The sequence below is a fragment of the Erpetoichthys calabaricus genome, chromosome 4 (assembly GCF_900747795.2).
Source record: "Erpetoichthys calabaricus chromosome 4, fErpCal1.3, whole genome shotgun sequence".
Taxonomy (NCBI): Eukaryota; Metazoa; Chordata; class Cladistia; order Polypteriformes; family Polypteridae; genus Erpetoichthys; species Erpetoichthys calabaricus.
The window spans coordinates 263851714-263873854 of record NC_041397.2 but is presented as its reverse complement, the minus strand read 5'-3'; the positions used below and the strand labels follow the sequence as shown (position 1 = coordinate 263873854).

The 22141-nt window shown below is 37.5% G+C and overlaps 1 protein-coding gene across 1 annotated transcript in view; it reads right to left on the bottom strand.

Annotated features, from left to right (window-relative positions):
• The window catches only part of LOC114650840 (prostaglandin F2 receptor negative regulator-like), a 133262-nt gene that overhangs the window by 64584 nt on the left and 46537 nt on the right, over positions 1 to 22141 (bottom strand). Inside the window, exons 2-4 of the mRNA XM_028800728.2 lie at positions 15848 to 16213; positions 9525 to 9941; positions 5583 to 5969 (exon numbers count right to left, since the gene is read on the bottom strand). Coding sequence (XP_028656561.2) covers positions 5583 to 5969; positions 9525 to 9941; positions 15848 to 16213 — 1170 coding nt within the window. The remainder of the gene's footprint in view (positions 1 to 5582; positions 5970 to 9524; positions 9942 to 15847; positions 16214 to 22141) is intronic.

The following is a 22141-nucleotide window of genomic DNA, read 5'->3' as shown; positions in this document are numbered from 1 at the left end:
AAAAATATATTTTGGCTTCTACCAGAAACTGATATTTTCAATGGGATAAGCAGAGGAATTACTCAGTGTTGTCTATTGTGACACACATACAAGTTTCAACAAAACTTGCACAAATTAAGTGTAGGTGCATTGTGCAATGCTACACTGATCAAGAGTGAGCTTAACTTAACTGATGTCACACAACTGCACTCTCCCTTAAAGTTGTATCTTTAAACTAACAATAATGACTGCATTTGTAAGTACTCATTACACTATTTTATGTACTGTATTTTGAGAGGATGAGAATATATAGGTGAACTAAGCAAAAAACATTTTTATAGTGTTGTGATTTGTTTGGTAATTCACATAGCATGTAGCATTTATATTGTCATCAATATCATCATCACAGAAATGTCCTGAAACATCATGATACAATTTCCCACCTATACCCAATACCCAACTGTACTAGGACGTATGAACATGGTAAATGTCACATAGGTTGGACGGGCATCACGACCAGAAGAGGGGATGGTTCCTTACCCGGACGGGAGGCCCCTAGCAGGCAGATAAGCATCCTGGCCAGGGGACAGAAAGGTTCCAGACCCTGAAGAGATGGCCAGATTGGATGGACGGACAGCCAACTGGAAGAAGATGTCACTGGTGACTCTCTATTTCCCAGGACACTACATGCCAGTGGCCCCGAATATCAGTGCCCAGTAGGGCATGCTGGGAGATGTAGTCTGGCAGAACAGCCCTGCCTGGGTCTATTGGTGCCACAAGAAGACGGTGGAGGGAGATGTGCTTCCTGTTATGTTGGACTTCCATATGACCCGGAAGTACTTCCAAAGGGCAAGAGCCCTGGAACCGTAAGTACTCTTGGGTCTGCAATAAAAGGGACTGCACTCCCTTATCCAGGCAAGTCAGAGCTGGAAGGAAGGAAGGCAACACTCTAATTGAGGAGGGCAGTGCAGTAGCGAGAGGAGAGAGTAATTGTGGAGGAGAGAACATCTGTGCTTAGTACTTTGTTACTTTTGGAGGTACTATGTTGAATAAACACCCTGTGATTTGAACCTGGGACGGTATTATGTCATCATTTTTGGAGTTTGGGCTCACTGGTGCCCCAGTTCCATCACAACATATACTGTAATTTCTGCTCTTACGTCTTTAAGTTTGATCTGAGTTGGTGTTTACATTGATTTCATTATTCTTCTTCACACACATATAAAACTTTACTTAGTTATGATCCCATTTACTTAATAGAACAATTTATGCAAACTGCATCCAGAAATTTTGGGGTTGGTGGAGGGATTGGCACTCTAGCTACTGTATAAAAAAAAAAACCTCACACTGTTCAGTGTGGTGCTGATGTGTCACCTGTTGCACGGCTTCAGTCGGATCCCAATCCAGGTGGTTCTTCGCGTGGTGGGTACGGTAACGCACTGTAATAAGCGCATGCTCCCAACCTTCCTTTCTCTCTCTCTTTATCCAGTGTGTAAAATGCAATCAGAACAAGTAGGTCTTGTAAGAAATTCCCATTATAGATAAAGCTGTTCTATTATGCCTAACATTTACATAATTGTAATATAATCTTCCTAGTTTTACAGAATATGGGATGCCCCATTCTCAGCATTTAAATCCACATGACTTTTTAGTTCAGTGCTATGTCTTTATTAGAAATGTTGAGATAGCTGTTCTTATGACAAGAATCTTTGTCAGGGATTAAAATTAATTTTGAAATTTGAGTGGAAAATCCACCCTCTTAAATTTAAAGAAAGAGGAGATTGTAAACTCTGTGATGGAAATGAATGTGGGGTCAAAAACTAACAGTTTAAAAAATATTCTGACATTAATATTTCAGGCATTTTGTTTTGTCACAACCTATTCTGATATTTACAGTAGCTTATAAAATTTTATGTATGTAGCGTTATAAGTTATTTAAATAATTTGTTTTTGCTGCTATTTGAACTTCTAATCATTCTTTAATTTTGCATGAAGAGATTTCCACTCATATTTAGCCAAAAAGCTAGACTTGCCAAGTCAAAATTGCTTCAGTAGAGCAATACAAAAATATCCTAGAGAAAGTAAAATAAATTATCCTTGGGAATAATACATTTTTCCTAACCATACTTGACTGTTTTTCCTGTCAGAGAATAACATTCTGCAGCTTTAAGACAGTTGAGCAGTTAACATAAATAATTGTGGTTGATTTAAAAAAATTTGAGGTATGTTGTTAAAATACCCTACAATGTGTACTTAATTCATTCTTAGCTTAGGTGTCAGAGTAGTGTGTACTGATTAGCACTGCCGCTGTACAGATCCAGTGTACTAGGTCCAAAGTTAGTAGCTGATTGTCTATGTGCAGTTTACATGTTCTCCCCATGTCACTGTGGTTTTCGTCTGGGTGCTCCAGTTTACCACTATCTCAAAGCCTTGCAGGCATGGTTAAATGATCTCAGTATGGAAATGGTCATGTGCATGAGTTAACCCGGTAAGGTGCTGGTACTCTGTCCAGAATCTTTTCATAGCCACGGTTATATCTACGCAAATTTTCTTGAAAAGTTATCCGATTTCTTGAGCATTGTTCATCATCTGTTTTGTGTGTGTCACTGATTATGCTTTTTAAATTCAGTTTTAAAAACTGTCAGTTCACCATAAACATTTTAAAGAAATGCCAAGTACAAGAGTCTTATAAGTGTCACGATGCAGCCTCAAATTGATAAGAGTTCAGTTCATCAAATAAAAAGGGGCTAAACTGAATACAAATTCATTAAACAATCCAAGTCAGTTTCTTGAATTTTTTTAACTAATTTTAGCGTAAGAATACCATGGATTCAGTAAGTATTCAGACCTCTTCACTTTTTCACATTTTTCTATGTTACAGCTTTGTGCAAAAATCATTTAAATTAATTTTTTTCCATCATCAGGAAAACACTTAATACCTCAGGAAGACTAAGCAAAAACAGGATTTTGTACATTTTGAATACTTTCTGAATCCATTGTATACTTCAGCCTGGTTTTAATCTTCAGTTTAGCTATTTACTATATCTTCAACTGTACCGCATTTGTGCAATTATACTGAATAGCAATTGCCGAATACTGCAGCTACATCTTCCAGTCAAGAGCAACTGCAACAAGTAGGTGACATCCTATGTATGCAAGCTGAACGAAATGTAAGCAATGAAAAAATAAATTGCTTCCCTATTAACAAATAATAATATTTATATTAAAAATGTTTAAAAAAAGATATTAAATATTCTTGCAACAAGTAGGGGAGACTGATTGACGAATACTGTGTATGTGTGTGAGAAATTCACATATTAAAAATTTGTATTTGTGAGAATTGCTGAATTTTTGTAGGATTACCTTCAATCTTAAGTCAAATTTTAAGCTCTACTCTTTTATTATCAGGATGGTTATTTTAATATTCTTTTCTGATTAGAGTTAATATTTACTTAATAATATTTGATATAAAATCATATGAAAATGCTCTAAGCATGTTGTAAAATGCTTAAAGGAATATTCCACTCAAAAATTTGTTTTGGTATGCTACTTGCACCATGTACTTTGTAGTGATGGCTGAGAAAAGTTTTAATCACATGTTGTTATGTAGAATGCAGAGAGAGACGTTTATGACGGAGTACAATAATAGTAAACAATGCTGTATAATGGCAAACAATGCAAAATATGTCTATGGAAAAAAATTCAAATTATTTGTTTTGCATAATCGATGTGTTCATTATACAGTCATATGCTTAAAATGTGCAAAATGCATGCTTTTTTACTAGAATATTGTTAAACAGTTACTTCCAGAATCACAAACATGGTAAACAGGAAACCTAAAGCCTCAAAAATGCCTTCCCCTGAGGCTTTAGGTTTTGTATTCACCATGTCCAATGCTTAAAGGAGCATGAAAAAGGACAAACTATGACGTTTCATAGTCAGTAAAGTCTACAACACCCGCTCTAACTAGGGTTGCACATTTGTGAATGGCTCTTTACCGAATCCCTGGAACATAAACAGTAAAATGTATGTTATTTTTTTTTCTTTTGCAGCATTATGAAAAAGGAACAAGAACTTTATATTTCCAGAATAATGACTTTGAAATTAACACAAATAGTGCCAATATCCCCCACTGTTATAGATGTTTAGAAATAAACTTAAACAAAATCACATTGAATGTTCAATGACATCTTAATACATACAGAAGGATGACATTTTTAAGATGTGCAGCTATAACTGCAGAAGTTCAACATACTTTGTATATCCATCTACTTGTCTTCTGACATTGCATGGAATAATAGCAGCAGAAAACTGAAGTGAGATAATTTTGCTAAACAAGTTAACAAAACAAAAAAGACCTAACAGCATATGCTATTGATGAGAAGAACTGAACTTTAATTTTACTAACTAGCTATCAAAAAATAGCAAGAGCTGGCAGCTGCACTGAATTTCTCAGTCTGAAACAAATGGCACATTTTAACTTTCATTTAATTAAATAAAACTGATGGATATACTTTCCCCTTTAATTTCGTTCAGTTATTATACTTCAATTAATTGTTTTTTCCGATTATGAACAAATTAGGCACACCTAAACTTTGCAAAACCTCTATTGCAAATGCAACAACTAGATTGCTCAGAAAGACCGGTTTTACTTTTTTGCTAATGCATACAGTGTCTTCAAAACAGCATGAGATACAGCTCAGTATGATTAGATAGATAGATAGATTATTGTCAAAAGCCCCTTTTTTTACACTAGAATAACTAGATAGTAACGTTTACAAAGCCTAACACTTTTCATCTTTAATACTGAAGATCTATGAAAAAGAGGCTTGAGGTGTCTTCCCCAAATAATGATGTGTCTGCAGTGTATCTAGTAGGCTACCCATAGTCTGTCTTTAAAATTTTGTTTGATTTGAACACTGTAATCACAATTCATTTTTCTGAAACCTTTAATATTTACAGTTTTGCTTTATTTTAGTTGGATTTTTAATTATCCACTTCATTTAGTGAAAAATATGATAACAGGGTAAAGTCAAAACTTTTCCAGTTATATAAAAATACACAAAAAATTTGCAAATTTAACTTCAGCAGTGTTAGTGTGTGCAATTTATGGCAAAATATGTCTCTGAACGCACTCTCCAGTTTCTATGGAATAATATCATTTATAATGCTTGAAAATGCATTTTGTATTGGAAATATGTTTTGTATTTTGCTAGTCTTTCAGAGGAAATGCAATATTTAGTCACTATAATTTCATTGTTTAAGTTAAAGAGAAAAGAGAAAATGTTGGGTGCTAATCTGCATTCTTTAAACATTTAATTTATGCAGAACTTGCACCAAACTGCTGAATGCAGCAGTAAACATTATATGAGAGAGTTCATAAGATTTTACAAGATTACAAAAAAAATTCTCAGTGTTGAGGTTCTCATTTTAAAAATCAATAGATGTGGACTACTTTTGACTGTGTTGCTCTATGCATGAATTTTACATATTTTCTATAAGATTTTTGTGTGTATAGCATTTATTTTGGGACAACTCTTAACAATATATTCAAAAATATTAGACTTGTTTTTGCTTTAAATGTAGAAAGTAAATTTACTTACCTAACGAAGTTATATTTACAATGACAGGCGCAGAAATACTTTCAACTGCTTTATACCAACTTCCAATGAATTGCTGCACCCACACTGTTACTTTACAAAAATAGTATCCAGAGTCAGTTTTATCCAGGTCACGCACCACCAGCTGGAATGAATTTTGGGTTATACGGCCAAGGGATACACTGTCTGATCCATTTACCAAACCATCAAGAGTTACATGAGCTACCACAGGAGTTTTTTCCATGTCAGTATTCAGAACAGGACTGATAAACCAGGTTACCTCCACACCCAAATCTTTTTTCAGTCCTCCAATATGGCAGGTTAATGCAAGGGTATCTGATGTGCTGAGATCAATGTTATCTTCATCCAATGAAACTGTTAAAGAATTCGCTAAAATAAAATAAAATAAAAAAATCATTATTATTTTATTTGTTCAACATTAAAAACAAACACATTCTCATTTTCAAAAACTGAATCTATTAGTCCTTCCCGGTTTACATTTCATATTGCAACATTTGAACGCTAGCAGTCAAGAAGTCTTTCAAGCTTTGTGATCTATGTTGGCATCCAAAACCAACTACTAAATCCAAAAAAATGTGGAAGGTCAAAGCTACATTTATATTAGAAATACTTGACATCCTGAAACTAAATTAGAAAAATGTAAAAAGAAAAGGCTCTAGTCCAAAATTATAACCGTATTTATTATTGTTTGTTAGTCATTGTAAACTGTAGTTATAAACTACATAAATCAGCAATATTGTTTATTAACATGATCAGCATTACATTGTGCTGACTGGCAGATTTAAAATTAAACCAAATAAAACAATAAAAAAACCTTTACTCATGGGCGTTTTTTATTATTCAGTTGCTACTAGCAGTTCACTATTGTTTTTTAAACATGCTTAAACATTTTACAAGTTATTTCAGTGGGAGGTTAATGTTTTAAAATATGACACGATCACTTCCACATCCACCAGTGGTACACTTCCCTATGCACCACTTCCACAATAACACCTTGAACAGTGACTAAGTGTAGAACCTCTTCGGTGCAGTGAACATCAATTACCCGTTTCTCTTCTCTTTGCACCAGAAAACAAAGTTCTTCAGCTGACTACAATTTTCTGTCTTATCCATCTCATCAATAAACCTCTATGTGCAGACTCATCTGAGAAATTCTGAAAGTGACATAACGTGGTATTAGATTTATAGTCCGAGGTGTTCAAGATGAAAAGAAAAGGAGACAGCACTGTTCCTTGTGGTGGACTAGTGTTACTCACCTTCACATCAGAGAAACAGTCCTTGAGCCTCACACCATAATCTCATCCATTAACCCTTAACATGGATTAATGCTTGGTATGTAAGGCACTACAGAAATCAAAAACATAATCCTCCCAGTGCTGCAAGCATGTTCCAGATGGGAATCAGCCATGTGGAGCGGACAGATAATTGCATCTTCCATTATAACCTTCATCCAACAGGCAGACTTCAGTGGGTCAAAGTGTTTAAAAGAGGACCTACAGTATATAGTCCAGGACCAACCTCTCGAAGGTCTAAATGATATGAGGTGTACCACTGGTCTGTAGTCGTTAGGTGAAGAGGTGCTTGCCTTCTTCAGAACAGGAATAATGTAGGTTATTTTCCACCGTTGCGGCAGGAAAATATTTAACAATTGGTTTAGGCCACAATCGTTGTCCCTATCCCCTTTAAGTACCTGGAATCCAGATTGCTTGAGTCCAGTAATTATGCCCAGTCCATTCCATTTCATTACATCTTATTAAAAACATTAAAATATTACTAATATAGTATAATAATTTTAAGAGTACATTCAGTGCCGGTTATTTTGCATCCTAGGCCAAGCTTATTAGTGTGCCAACCGACTGTTCAGTAGTTAACCCGTGCGGCTGGGTAACTTATGATCTGTGCCCTAGGCGAATGCCTAATTTGCCTTAATGGTGGTGCGAGCCCTTAGTGCAATCTTGAAACTCTCTAAATATATACAGTATTAACCCAAAAATAAGTAAAGAAATACAGTGCATCCGGAAAGTATTCACAGCGCATCACTCTTTCCACATTTTGTTATGTTACAGCCTTATTCCAAAATGGATTAAATTCATTTTTTTCCTCAGAATTCTACACACAACACCCCATAATGACAACGTGAAAAAAGTTTACTTGAGGTTTTTGCAAATTTATTAAAAATAAAAAAACTGAGAAATCACATGTACATAAGTATTCACAACCTTTGCTCAATACTTTGTCGATGCACCTTTGGCAGCAATTACAGCCTCAAGTCTTTTTGAATATGATGCCACAAGCTTGGCACACCTATCCTTGGCCAGTTTCGCCCATTCCTCTTTGCAGCACCTCTCAAGCTCTATCAGGTTGGATGGGAAGCGTCGGTGCACAGCCAGTTTAAGATCTCTCCAGAGATGTTCAATCGGATTCAAGTCTGGGCTCTGGCTGGGCCACTCAAGGACATTCACAGAGTTGTCCTGAAGCCACTCCTTTGATATCTTGGCTGTGTGCTTAGGGTCGTTGTCCTGCTGAAAGATGAACCGTCGCCCCAGTTTGAGGTCAAGAGCGCTCTGGAGCAGGTTTTCATCCAGGATGTGTCTGTACATTACTGCAGTCATCTTTCCCTTTATCCTGACTAGTCTCCCAGTCCCTGCCGCTGAAAAACATCCCCACAGCATGATGCTGCCACCACCATGCTTCACTGTAGGCATGGTATTGGCCTGTTGATGAGTGGTGCCTGGTTTCCTCCAAACGTGATGCCTGGCATTCAAACCAAAGAGTTCAATCTTTGTCTCATCAGACCAGAGAATTTTCTTTCTCATGGTCTGAGAGTCCTTCAGGTGCCTTTTGGCAAACTCCAGGCGGGCTGCCATGTGCCTTTTACTAAGGAGTGGCTTCCATCTGGCCACTCTACCATACAGGCCTGATTGGTGGATTGCTGCAGAGATGGTTGTCCTTCTGGAAGGTTCTCCTCTCTCCACAGAGGACCTCTGGAGCTCTGACAGAGTGACCATTGGGTTCTTAATCACCTCCCTGACTAAGGCCTTTCTCCCCCGATTGCTCAGTTTAGATGGCTGCCAGCTCTAGGAAGAGTCCTGGTGGTTTCGAACTTCTTCCACTTACAGATGATAGAGGTCACTGTGCTCATTGGGACCTTCAAAGCAGCAGAAATTTTTCTGTAACCTTCCCCAGATTTGTGCCTCGAGACAATCCTGTCTCGGAGGTCTACAGACAATTCCTCTGACTTCATGCTTGGTTTGTGCTCTGACATGAACTGTCAACTGTGGGACCTTATATAGACAGGTGTGTGCCTTTCCAAATCATGTCCAATCAACTGAATTTACCACAGGCGGACTCCAATTAAGCTGCAGAAACATCTCAAGGATGATCAGGGGAAACAGGATGCACCTGAGCTCAATTTTGAGCTTCATGGCAAAGGCTGTGAATACTTATGTACAGTATATGTGCTTTCTCAATTTTTTTATTTTTAATAAATTTGCAAAAATCTCAAGTAAACTTTTTTCACGTTGTCATTATGGGGTGTTGTGTGTAGAATTCTGAGGAAAAAAATTAATTTAATCCGTTTTGGAATAAGGCTGTAACATAACAAAATGTGGAAAAAGTAATGCGCTGTGAATACTTTCCGGATGCACTGTAACTGGTTATCTCTGCACATTTATTTTAAAGCCAGACAATTGTTGCACATTTCTTTTGCACATCATTTGTGAAAAGAGTAATGATTAAGAATTTCCTGAAACATTTTACAATATACCTGTATTAAAGTAAACCTACAGGGCATACAAAAACAAAATTGCTATTACACATATAGAAAAACTGCTTAGGCAGCATAGGTATACAGAAATACATGTTTACATTTCAACATTGGCAATAAGCAGCATGAAAAACAGCAAAAAACAATTAGCTACCTACCTATTGGTGTTACTGCTACTGTTACCAGCTGTGTTGTTTTCTCATTGATTTTTGTCCACGTGCCATTAGCTTCCTTTACCCATTCTTTAGCAATGCATGAGTAGGTGCCATTATCAGAGGGTAAAATACGAGAGAAAAGCAAACTGTACATCCCATTGCCTAAAAAGTCAAGACGAATGTTGCCTCCCTTGTAACGCTCACTGTATTTCTTTTCAGGGCTAATGGAAGAATCAGCTGTCAGTGTGATAATATTCTCAATAGAAGAACCCGAATTTACTTCCCAGCTGATTGAAAGGTAAGTGCCGGACGTTGCATCTGTTGAGACCGAGCAACGCATCTCAAATGCATCACCTTCTGTTATGCTTCCTGTTTCGGATCTTGATTTTGAACCTGATACTTTCAGGCTATCTGGAATTACTAGAAACAAAGAAAAGGAATGATAAATGAACCTTCATGTTTTGACTGCACATGATCTAAGCACTAAAATAAATTATCAAGGGACAATGAAAAACCAAAGAAAAAGTAAAAACATATCAATATTTCCATATATCACTATAGCATGTGATTATAATATTGCATAAAAGCTCTTAAAATAATACATTAAAAGAATACAAAATAGAATAATATAAAACATACTTAAGTACTATACCTTTTGATCTTATTATTGCATCAACACTGCTTAACACTAGAATTACCAAAGCCTACGAAAAAACTAGTAATTCCGAGCCACCGTAAATCCCTTCACACCTCTCTGTCAGCATCTTGTGCCTTATAAATGTGTCGATCAACATAAGCAGCAAGCTGCCTGCTATAACATCATCCCCACCGCCGCAGAAAGGGCAAAATGTTTTCCCACCTCAAGCCATGATTATCTGGGAGTGAAGTGCTGGATTTTTAGAGGGTATATCGATATTTGGAACAGATGCATTTCATGTGTGTTCCGTGTCTACAACAATCTATGTAAACACATCCTTAAAACAGAAATGTTTTCATGTTTTAGTAATAAATGACAAAATGTAGACATGAATTATATAATGTGTGAAGGCTGAACTCCAAATATCAAAGAACTGCTGACTTGTAATCAAGATACATTTACAGTATGCTGACGCTGTTAGTTAGGGTAAATTTAGTTAGTTAGGTGGTTAGTTAGGCTGTAAATTTATGCTGCCACTCTTAGTTAAGGTCAGATCGGGCATGGAGGCATGAACATGACTGAGAGAATAAAACTGAAAAAAAAAAGCTAACTTTTACAAGTACCATAAATTTATACCTGATCTGACACAGTTCATTTTTAAATAACATTGTATTAGTGCGATGATGTTTTCTGATTGGTACTATTCAGGTCATAAAATGATTTCTTCAAAATGTCACATATATTTGTCTCTCTCTTTTTTTCCCAGTGCTGCATTGACATCATGGACCAGAAGGTGTGAGCTTATTCAGTGCGAGCAGGAACATGCAGGTGGCCGATTGCTGTGTGCTACAACATGCTTGACCTGGCGGTGACGAATACACATGTACTGTACAAGGCATGCACAGGTCCACTGAGAAAAGAAGAGTGTTCTTTCTCACTTTGCAGAGGAACTTTGTCGTCACTTCTTACAAGAAAAGGGGATGGAAAAAGAAAAAGAGGATGCAACATTGACAAGCTTCTGTTCCAAGACCGTCGCTTCCCCCAGGAAAGCAAACTCAGACAGTGTCAGGTGCCCCTTCAATGTAATAGGAACCACAGCATCGAAAGAAGTGTGTATATTGCAACAGGTACACATGTCTTAAATGTAGGAAGGACGGTCCTAGGGTGTGTGGGATCTGTTAACATTTAAATTTGATGATTGTATATAGCACTGAATTGACCTCTCTTTACTATTCTTTCCTCTGCATGTCCTGGAGTACAAAAGAAACACCACCATACACCAAAATGTCGAGATTGGCCAAAATTAGAAAAACAACAACAAAAAAAAAAAAAATTGCGGTGACTTATTACAACCGCAAGAAGGTATGCAAATGAATATGAACAATATGAATAATGTTGCATCAGTGGCACAATGTTTTCCGAAATGTACTATACAGGTCATAAAATGAATTGTTCCAAATATCATATACCAGTAACAGCGCACTGCACAATAACGTGCAGTGAATACACTTGACTTGAGCATTCAAAGTTTTCATACTCTTTCTCTGTACGTTTAGGATTCTTTGCTCAGAGGTTAATGCGCTTGCTGCTTCCTGAGCAGCTCTTCTTTTCTCCACCCTAGTAGCCTGCTTCTTCTCTTCTTTCGTCGGCATCTTTTCGCGTTAAAACTGATTAAGTCAGTGTTTGTGTTGCAATTACTTGGTACGTTTTCTTTAATTTTTCACTTAAGCTGGCACTTAAGTCTTCAATCTGTCTCAAGAATGATTTAAGATATGAACAGGTATGGGAAGTGACAGGGAAGGTGGTAGGGATGAGAACGGCGCCTGTATGCATACCCTGCACGGCCACCCTATTGGCTGCTGCCGAGAGTTGACTGTACAATAAAATAAAATAAAAATAAAAAGAGAAATAACCTTGGAGGTCAATCATCACCCCGAAAGCAGATAGTAGACGTCACGTAGAATATATGTACCAAATTTCACGTCAATAGGTCAAACGATTTGCAAGTTACAGTTGATTTAAAATCCTGGACAGACAAATGAACAGCCACGGTAGCGTATTATATATAAAGATACCTATGTCTCTGTTTTTTTGCCAGTGTCTTTGACATCATGGACCATAAGGTGCAAACTAATTCAGCATGAGCAGGAACACTCAATAAAACTGAATAAAAAAATTGAAGTGACAATGAGATGCCAAGAAGGCAGATTCACCAGCATTTGTGTGTCAGCTTTGATCCCTCCAGATCAGAGAATTTCCAGTTCAATTGTTTCTAAACACCACTCTCATCTACAGTTATTCTCAGTTTCAAATAAAAACTAGCAGCTTCAGATCTGGGGGTCTGGGTATGCGGTGGGTGTTGTTTTGTGATCGTGACTGAGAGAATAAAAGTGAAAAATTTAAAAAAAACGCTGACTATACAAGTACTATAAATTTATACCAGCTGGTACAGACACAAATCAAATGGAGCAGCTCACTACTCAAAACAGTAAATTTGCGATGCAGTCAGTATCGAACTCATGACCTCTTGATTACAAGTCAGCAATTCTTACCGCTGCACCACAGAAGCTGTCGTATTGTCCTTGTACCTTTTGTGAAAGTGTCTATTTGATATTTGGACTTTAGCCTTCACACATTATACAGATCATGTCTACATTTTGTCATTTATTACTAAAACATGAAAAAATGTTTCTGTTTTAACAACGTGTTTACGTAGATTGTCGTAGACACGGAACACACATGAAATGCATGTGTTCCAAATAACGACATACCCTCTAAAACTCCAGCACTTCACTCCCAGATAATCAAGGCTTGAGGTGGGAAAACTTTTTGCCCTTTCTGCGGCGGTGGGGGGGGGGATGTTATAGCAGGCTGCTTTCTGCTTGTGCTTATCGATACATTTGCAAGACATGAGTTTTTTTGTAGGCTTTGTTAATTCTAGTGTTAATACATCTTAGTCTTGTCAAGTGACTGCTTATTTTTAAATTCCTAACAAATCCATCCATCCATTCTCCAACCCGCTATATCCTAACACAGGGTCACGGGGGTCTGCTGGAGTCTATCCCAGCCAGCACAGGGAGCAAGACAGAAACCAATCCCGGGAAGGGCGCCAACCCACCACAGAATTCCTAATACATTCTCTGACTAAATGAGTGGGGAGAGGGTGGCTATCTGACATCTTATTATATTGATTCAATATTATATATGCATAATTTATCAAATGACATACCTCTTTATAAACCTTTTTTATCTTACCCATACACTGAAAATAACTAAATGAGGAATGAAGTTAATGGGGCTAAAACCTGAAAATATAAGCTGATCCCTTTCCTACAATATCACTCAAAAAATGTATTAAGTCTATGAATTTAAAAATACGATGAGACAAGGTGTTTAAAATAGTCTACTAGAAGTCTGAAGAATCCTGCATAATCCATTGACTTGAGGCTTTTAATAACACTAAAAACCATGTTAATTAATTACATGTTAATTAATGAATGTTTAAAACAGTACCATTCTGCAAGAGCACCATCAAAATATGTATTACAAAGCATGCAAAAGAAAATTTAAAAACACAGGGATATTTACTGCATTTATTTATTAGTAGGAAAAATTTATGTATCACTGCAAAGAGTTTGTTCTACTTTTTATTTGTTCTTATTTCATACCTCTACACCGTTACTTTTACTTAAAAAGTAGGCATTAACATTGACATCCAGATTATCTTTTACAATAATGTAAGTCCAATATTTTAAAAGACCAGAATTTCAACATTTTACTTAATTTCATATATCATGAGAATGATGAGTATCATTCCAGAAAGTAACTTGTGAAAAGAATAGTCTGTTATCTTGTGGCTGTAAGACATGTGACAGATGAAATGTCAAAAGTTAACTGTTAACAGTTTTTAACAACCCTCAAATGTTTATTTAACCAGTACTCTGACTTTTATTTATTTTCACCTTAGGTTTGAATAAATTCATGATAGAGAATAACTACTGTAATTTCCCCACAAATACCTGGAAGAAAGAGGTGGTGGATATCCTGATTCCAGTTCCAGATGTATTGCAAGGGCCTAAAATAATTTACTGTTAAAGACTTACTTTTGTATCTTTTTTAACTTTCTTGTGGGCACCTCTTTCTTTTCTTGTCTCAGAATGGCATAGTAAAAGAGATGGGGCAAACTAAGTAGTGGCATAGAAAATAACCAACAGTGTGTTTTACCTCTTTGAGAGCCTTGCTGTTGGCCAGTAGTGGTAGTCTTTTACTAAAGTAACACTTCATAAGTAACAAGGTCAGCAGAGAGAACATACTAGTTGTAGCATGTATTAGTACATACCAAGCAAAGCTATTATAGCATTATGCTTTAAGACTAACAATAACAAAACCTGTAAATTGTTATTATAGTTAGTATCAAATTATTATAACTTATTTGTAGAGAAAAGCCAAGCAAAATGACACCTTTTATTGGCTAACTAAAAAGATTACAATATGCAAGCTTTCGAGGCAACTCAGGCCCCTTCTTCAGGCAAGATGAAGAAGGGGTCTGAGATGCCTCGAAAGCTTGCATATTGTAATCTTTTTAGTTAGCCAATAAAAGGTGTCATTTTGCTTGGCTTTTCTCTACATTCATAATGGCTAACACGGTACAACACCCTAGTACTACTGTAACTTATTTGAAAATAACTTTTCTCAGTCTTCATCCATCCATTTTCCAACCCTCTGAATCCGAACACAGGGTCAAGGGGGTCTGCTGGAGCCAATCCCAGCCAACACAGGGCACAAGGCAGGAACCAATCCTAGGCAGGGTGCCAACCCACCGCAGGACACACACAAACATACCAAGCACACACTAGGGCCATTTTAGAATCGCCAATCCACCTAACCAGCATGTCTTTGGACTGTGGAAGGAGACCGGAGCGCCCGGAGGAAACCCACGCAGACACGGGAGAACATGCAAACTCCATGCAGGGAGGACCCGGGAAGCGAACCCAGGTCTCCCAACTGCGAGGCAGCAGCGCTACCCACTGCACCACCGTGCTGCCCTTTTCTCAGTCTTACTTATGATTTTTCTTTCTTCATCCATCCATCCATTTTCCAACCCGCTGAATCCGAACACAGGGTCACGGGGGTCTGCTGGAGCCAATCCCAGCCAACACAGGGCACAAGGCAGGAACCAATCCCGGGCAGGGTGCCAACCCACCGCAGGACACACACAAACACACCAAGCACACACTAGGGCCAATTTAGAATCGCCAATCCACCTAACCAGCATGTCTTTGGACTGTGGGAGGAAACCGGAGCGCCCGGAGGAAACCCACGCAGACACGGGGAGAACATGCAAACTCCATGCAGGGAGGACCCGGGAAGCGAACCCAGGTCTCCCAACTGCGAGGCAGCAGCGCTACCCACTGCACCACCGTGCTGCCCTTTTCTCAGTCTTACTTATGATTTTTCTTTCTTATATACTGTATTTTCCTTTTCAGGAAGTTTGTTGCTGATGACCAAAAAACTATTACCGCTAAAGTAGCTGCTCTTCTTCAACTTTTGGTTTAGTTTGCACTTGAGCAAGACACATAACTTTCATTAAACAATATAAAACAATATAAATAACACCTATCAGAAACAAGCTGTGAGTTTACGTGTATAACAAACTTTGCTTGACTATTAAAAAATATATATGACTCACCCTTTAGTATTACAGATGCTTCATAGTTTCCACTTGAAGTTACATCTGTGCTGGGGGTGAAACACTTGTATTCACCACTGTCTGTTATTTTCACATTAATAATCTCCAAGATTACAGAGTTGTCACTAGTTCGCTTGATGGCAATCTCTCCACTATCCACTCTGTCCTTGTACTTGTTCGCTGTAAAACTTAGATCATATGTACCCACCAAGTTTACAAATTCTTCATTATGACGAACAGACCACTCAAAATCTTGCTCTTTGGGGCCAGTGTAGTCATTAACATCACAACTTATGCTAACATTTTTTCCCTCCACTCTGATCAATGGACCAGCCAGAACTTTTACTACACGTCCAGAAGAAGCAGCTGCAGGAAAAAGGAAAAAAAAAAATACGTATCTTAATTAAAAATTGGGACCAAGAAGACCCTTTTTTTGTTATTTTGGTAATTTTTAACAAACATTACCCAGTTATTAACTTTTTATAATATTTTACTTATATAAACAGTATATGATCCAATACTTATATATGTTTTGACATTTTCAAAGATTAAATGTGAAATTAAGCTTTTTAGTTAAATAATATATACAGAGTTATCCCATTCTCCTACATGTACCAAATTCTGTTTTTACTCGCAAAGAAATATAGGGCAGCATACTTCAAAATCAATAGTTGTAAGTCACAATTTACAGAACATAGAAGAGGAGTTTAAATTATTAATAACTGGAAAAAAATTGCATTGCATTCAAAATTAAGTAAACAAAACACTGATGTACAACAAAATATACATAAATAATCCTTTCACTTAGTGATGCACCGATATGAAAATTTCTGACCGATACCAATAGCCAGTTATTTGGAAAAAAAATCCTCCATCTGATAACAATTGTTTGGTGGTTCTGCTGACATTGGTTAAATACATTTGTGAAAGTGTAATAAATGACATTCACAAAGTACGAAAAATCGGAGGGCATTTATTTTCTGATATGAAAATGGCATGCAGATAAACAAAAACAGTCTCCGAGCTCTATAACTGCTCTCACCTTAAATCGCTGTTTAGTCACTTTAATTCACCGTAGGCAACTTTAACAAAATATACAATCTAAGGTATATATTCTATAACTTAATTGTTCTCAATTACATGTTTCTAATAACTATTCTCTTTAAAATTAACAACAAAACTGCCATAACCATTAAATTTAACATATTTGTATTTAGGGTAGCCTTGTACAGCAACTGCTTTGGACACGGACTACCCTGTGTAGTACAAATTGCTGTTGACAAACAAGAGCATCTGAGCCTTCTAACAGCTCAGCATATATCATTTTTCATCTGTTACAAGAGATGCAGAACTAAATAGTCTTTCACAATCAATGCTGGTACAAGGTGCTGACAAGTACTTTCTCACTAACTGTACCACTGCAGGATTACAACTTAGATTTGTTCCCCAATAAAGAAGTGTCTAGGAATTATAGGCTCTGTAGCCAACAGCTTCCTTTGTGGACACGCTTGCCCTCTGTGATACTGGACTGTTTTCTTGAACGATCTCATTGATCATGTCAAACAGAAAAGCTGCACTTGAACTACAACCTGTGTCTAATATGAATGTCCACTTTTGGTTGCACAATTTCTGAAAGGAAACAACATACAAAACAAAACATGTTCAGTTTCATATAACAAAATTCTCCACAAAAATAACAAAGATTCTGTTTACACAATTTCAGAAAGCACACAGTCTTCATTGCCAGAAATATCACATTTCTCAATCAGTATTAGAAATATTTCTTGTGATTATCAAGTGCAAATCCATTAGTTTTTGAGTAATACTTTGAGCTTTTCCAATATCTGAAAAAAAATCCTATAATAGCAGAAGAAAATTTAATTACTATTTTTAATCAATACATGATCATTTTTACAATTTAATACAAGTACAGTGGAACCTCTAGATACGAGTTTAATTCGTTCCAGCACTGAGCTTGTATAGCGAATTTCTCGTATCTAGAACAAACTTCCCCATTGAAAATAATGGAAATTCAGTTAATCCGTTCCGCACCCCCAAATATATTAACATAAAAATCAATTTTCCTAACAAATAACACTGATAAATTATATATACTGTAGTCTACCTTTAATAAATAACACTGGTAAATAATATAACTGATTATTAAAAGAATCAAAACAGGTGTCCAAAGTGCAGTAGAGCATTCAATAAATCTTTAAATAAATAATCCTTAAAACAGTTGTGAAGTGGAGGTTAAAAATACACAAGAATAACAATCCTTTAACACGAGGTTAAAACGTCAACAGGAAGCAGTCTTTAAAAAACAGATGACAATCCCCGGTGCTTCTTCTCTGTTAGTGTCTCACCTGCTTCTCCCATGCGGGCTCTGCAACAGGCGAGACACTCTTAATGCAGCTGACCTTCTCTACACCATCCTGCTTCAGCTGTTTGGCTCGCCTGTTCAGCTCACTGTTCAGCTACACGCGAGCCTGCACTCGCTCGCTCTCCCGCACCGACTTCCTACTGCTGCCGATTCCTGCTGCTTCCTGCCTCCTCCTCCTCCTGCAACCTCCGTTCTCTCTCCTCACTTTTCTTTTACTTCTTCTCCCCCTTAACCGGCTCGCGCTTCTCTATATATGCGGGGAGGACATGGCAGCTGCAGCCCATCAGCCACAGGAACAATCATGGATGTGGGCAGTTTCCCACCTGTGCACTTAGGTGAGAAACACAGACACCGCAGATCGCCCTGCGGCTCGTTACTGCTACCACGCCCCCTCGCTAAGCCGCGAGCTATACCCACAGCCTGGCTCGTGGCTCATTACGCAAGCCAATGCTCGTATTTAGATCTGAATTTTTCACTCATACTTTCCTCGTATTTTGAATTTCTCGTATACAGAGGTGATCATATCTCGAGGTTCCACTGTACATACTTATATGAAGTTATGACAATGTATTATTGAACATAAGGATAAGAACTGAATGTAACTAAAGGGTTAACTAAATGTTGTTTTAAGCTTAGACGCATGAGACTTTGCCTTAACTTAGAGAAGCCACCAACGTAATTACTAAATTTAAAATGAAATAAATAAGTAATGAACATCATTTTTTAACTAACCCATTAAAAAGCGAGGAAAAACTAATGAGAAAGCCCAAACACTCCTAATTATGAAGCGGTGATAAGATCAATTGGAAAACCTGCAAGACTCCCCTGTTAACGAGTGATGTTTAGAATAATGGAAGAATTGACATGCATACAAAATTACAGGTGACTGTAGCTGATTGGTTAAAATGATAAAATTCTGCATATTAAGAGTCATATGACGTGATGTATTAGATAATGTGATGGTAATAGAAAAGTATAAAAGAGAATGAATGTTTAATTAATTGCTCACTCCATGGACGGAGACATTTGTGAATATCTATGTGCAATAAAGAAATGTTCTGCATTCTTATCTGGTCTCCGTGAACGGCATCTTGAAAATGAAGGAAACCTTTTCCACCACACTATCAAATGCTTGCATTATTGGTGGAGTTCCACTATCCTTGGCCAGCATTGCAACTTGAGTGTTCTTGATAGCAGTTTTGCTTTTCAGAAACTTGTCATGTACCGTTATTTTGCATTGCCTTGACATGAGCAATCAGATTTGTTGTACTGTCAATTTTTACTACTGTTCCATGCTCATGAAATTTTCACAGAGCAGAGTTTGCAAATAGCATTGCTTATGTCACCTGCACAAACATTAAAGTGAGCCCACACCACAGACATTATTATTCCAACTAAGTTTTGTTGCTGAATAATCAGAGGAAATATTTCTACAAATGGAATAATCAGCAGTAAATATCAGTTTATTTCTAATAATCATTCAGTTGTAGCATTATGTTGCTTTTTCAGCTGATATCAATAGTGGACCAATATAAGCAGTGCATCTCTACTGTCACTATATATATATATATATATATTTGCAGCTGGAGATCCACAAAGGGAGAAAAAAATGAATCACGTATCATAAAGTAGTTTTTATTCCTGAGCTTTCAACCCCTACCAGGGGTCTTCATCAGAGGATAATGCTTAGACTTACAAGAATCAAAGGCAATATATAGCAGGGGGGTGGGGGAGGTGACTAAGTCAGTATGATCAAGGGGGGGGTGGGGGGTTTGTATAGTTTATTTATTATGTACATGTTCTTCTTAAGTTAGCATATGCTGGATTTATGTCCAAGTGTCTGTTGATGGCGTTTTCATTTGATAGCCAAGACTCGGCCAACTCTCTGGCACTTTTAGTACTGGCCTTAAATTTTACTTTTACATTGTCCCAGTTGAATGTGTGTGCTGTCGATTTAGTATGTGCATAGATCAATGATAGTGCGTCCTTTCTTCTGACGGCGTTGCCATTAAAGAGGACTGTGCGCAGATTGTTTACCGCAAAGAAGGCTACATAGACAAGATTTTACACTTCACCAGCAACCACCCGGTATCTCATAAACGGAGCTGTGTGAAAACCCTATTCAGATGAGTCCACACTCATTGTAATACTAAGGAAACAAAAATTAATGACAGACGCTATCTCTTCCACCTTTTCACCTCAAACGGATACTCAAAAACATTCATTAATCGGAGCTTACACAGGAGACGTCACATAACTCAGCAAACAATCGACTTAAATCAGAACCCCCAGCCCACCTGGCACTCATTCCCTTATCACCACAAGGTGTCAGAAGGTACAGCGCGCATCCTGGCCAAGTGGGGCGTCAGAATAGCACACAAACCCACGAACAATCTGCGCACAGTCCTCTTTAATGCCAAAAACAAGAAATCGACAGCAGAAACACGAAACACAGCTTATAGTATCCCATGCAATTCTTGCTCAGCGGTATACATAGGACAAACTTCAAAAAGAATCTCAACACGTGTGCAGGAACATCGCAACGCCGTCAGAAGAAAGGACGCACTCTTTGTATACCACGTTGTCAGTTCAGCACTCCGGTTGTAATATGACCAAGCCGTGCAAGCTTACTGTTAAGAATGCAACGTATAGTTGTACAGGAGAAAAGCAATCTTGCCTCAAATCAATGGCAACCTTTTGTAGGTCTATAAACTTAATTTAAACTTTAGGTTTACACGGTGCCCTCGTGTCTTCTCATTAAACTTGTATGTCGCGAATATGGTATTGCAAACGGTAGCGGGAGCGTTTCTATAAACTTAATTTAAACTTACGGTTGTAGCTGCGCTTATGAATATGCTTGTATGCGTCACTCGCTCGCTTATTGTTTCGCTGCCTTTTGAATTGTGTAATGAATGTTTTCTTCAGCGCTCTTTGTGGCGCTTACTTGTTTTGTACGTACTTTGTTCACAGTCAGTTCATGTGATTACGTGGGTGGCGTGATGACACGATACACAAATCCGCCTCCCACAGCCATCGAGATGCACTCCATTACAGTATATGGACAAAAAAGAGGTTCCAGTTATGACCATTACGCGTAGAATTTCGAAATGAAACCTGCCTAACTTTTGTAAGTAAGCTGTAAGGAATGAGCCTGCCAAATTTCAGCCTTCCACCTACACGGGAAGTTGGAGAATTAGTGATGAGTCAGTCAGTCAGTGAGGGCTTTGCCTTTTATTAGTATAGATAATCATATAGAAGCTCAGTGCTCAAAATAGAAAATGTGGGGAGGACCTGCACCAACCAACAGTAGATAGATGTGTCTACTTTGTATCAATTGATATTTGGGCTTATTCATTGACAGCAACGTGTAATTTGAATAATTTCTTTTTCTTTGGTCATATTCTTGAATAAAAGTACACTTGTTTTGCTATACCTTTTGTGAAAGTGTTTATTTGATATTTGGACTTTATAGTCTCCACACATTTTACACTTTACGTCAACAGTTTGTCATTATTACTATAACATGAAAAAAGTTTCAGTTTTAGTTATGTGTTGTCTCGCATTTCCTGTCATCCTACATTTACACATTGTAGATACCAAACACACACAAAATGTATGTACTCCAAATAATGCTACATTATTTACCCTACACAATTCAGACACCTAACTCCCAGATAAAGATATTTCAGCTGTAAGAATTTTGCATGTGACTTCAGCTGCCTCAGTGGGGGATGGGATAGCAGGCTGCTTGCGCTGACTGACACATTTGCAAAACAAAGGTGCTGATGAGGAGTTGTGAGGGAATCAAGTAGTCCACAATGATCACATCATTCTTTAAAAACTCCACACTGAAAGTCAACAAAGCCAATAAAATGTCCCCTTCTCTGGACACGTTCAAGCACCGAACTGTA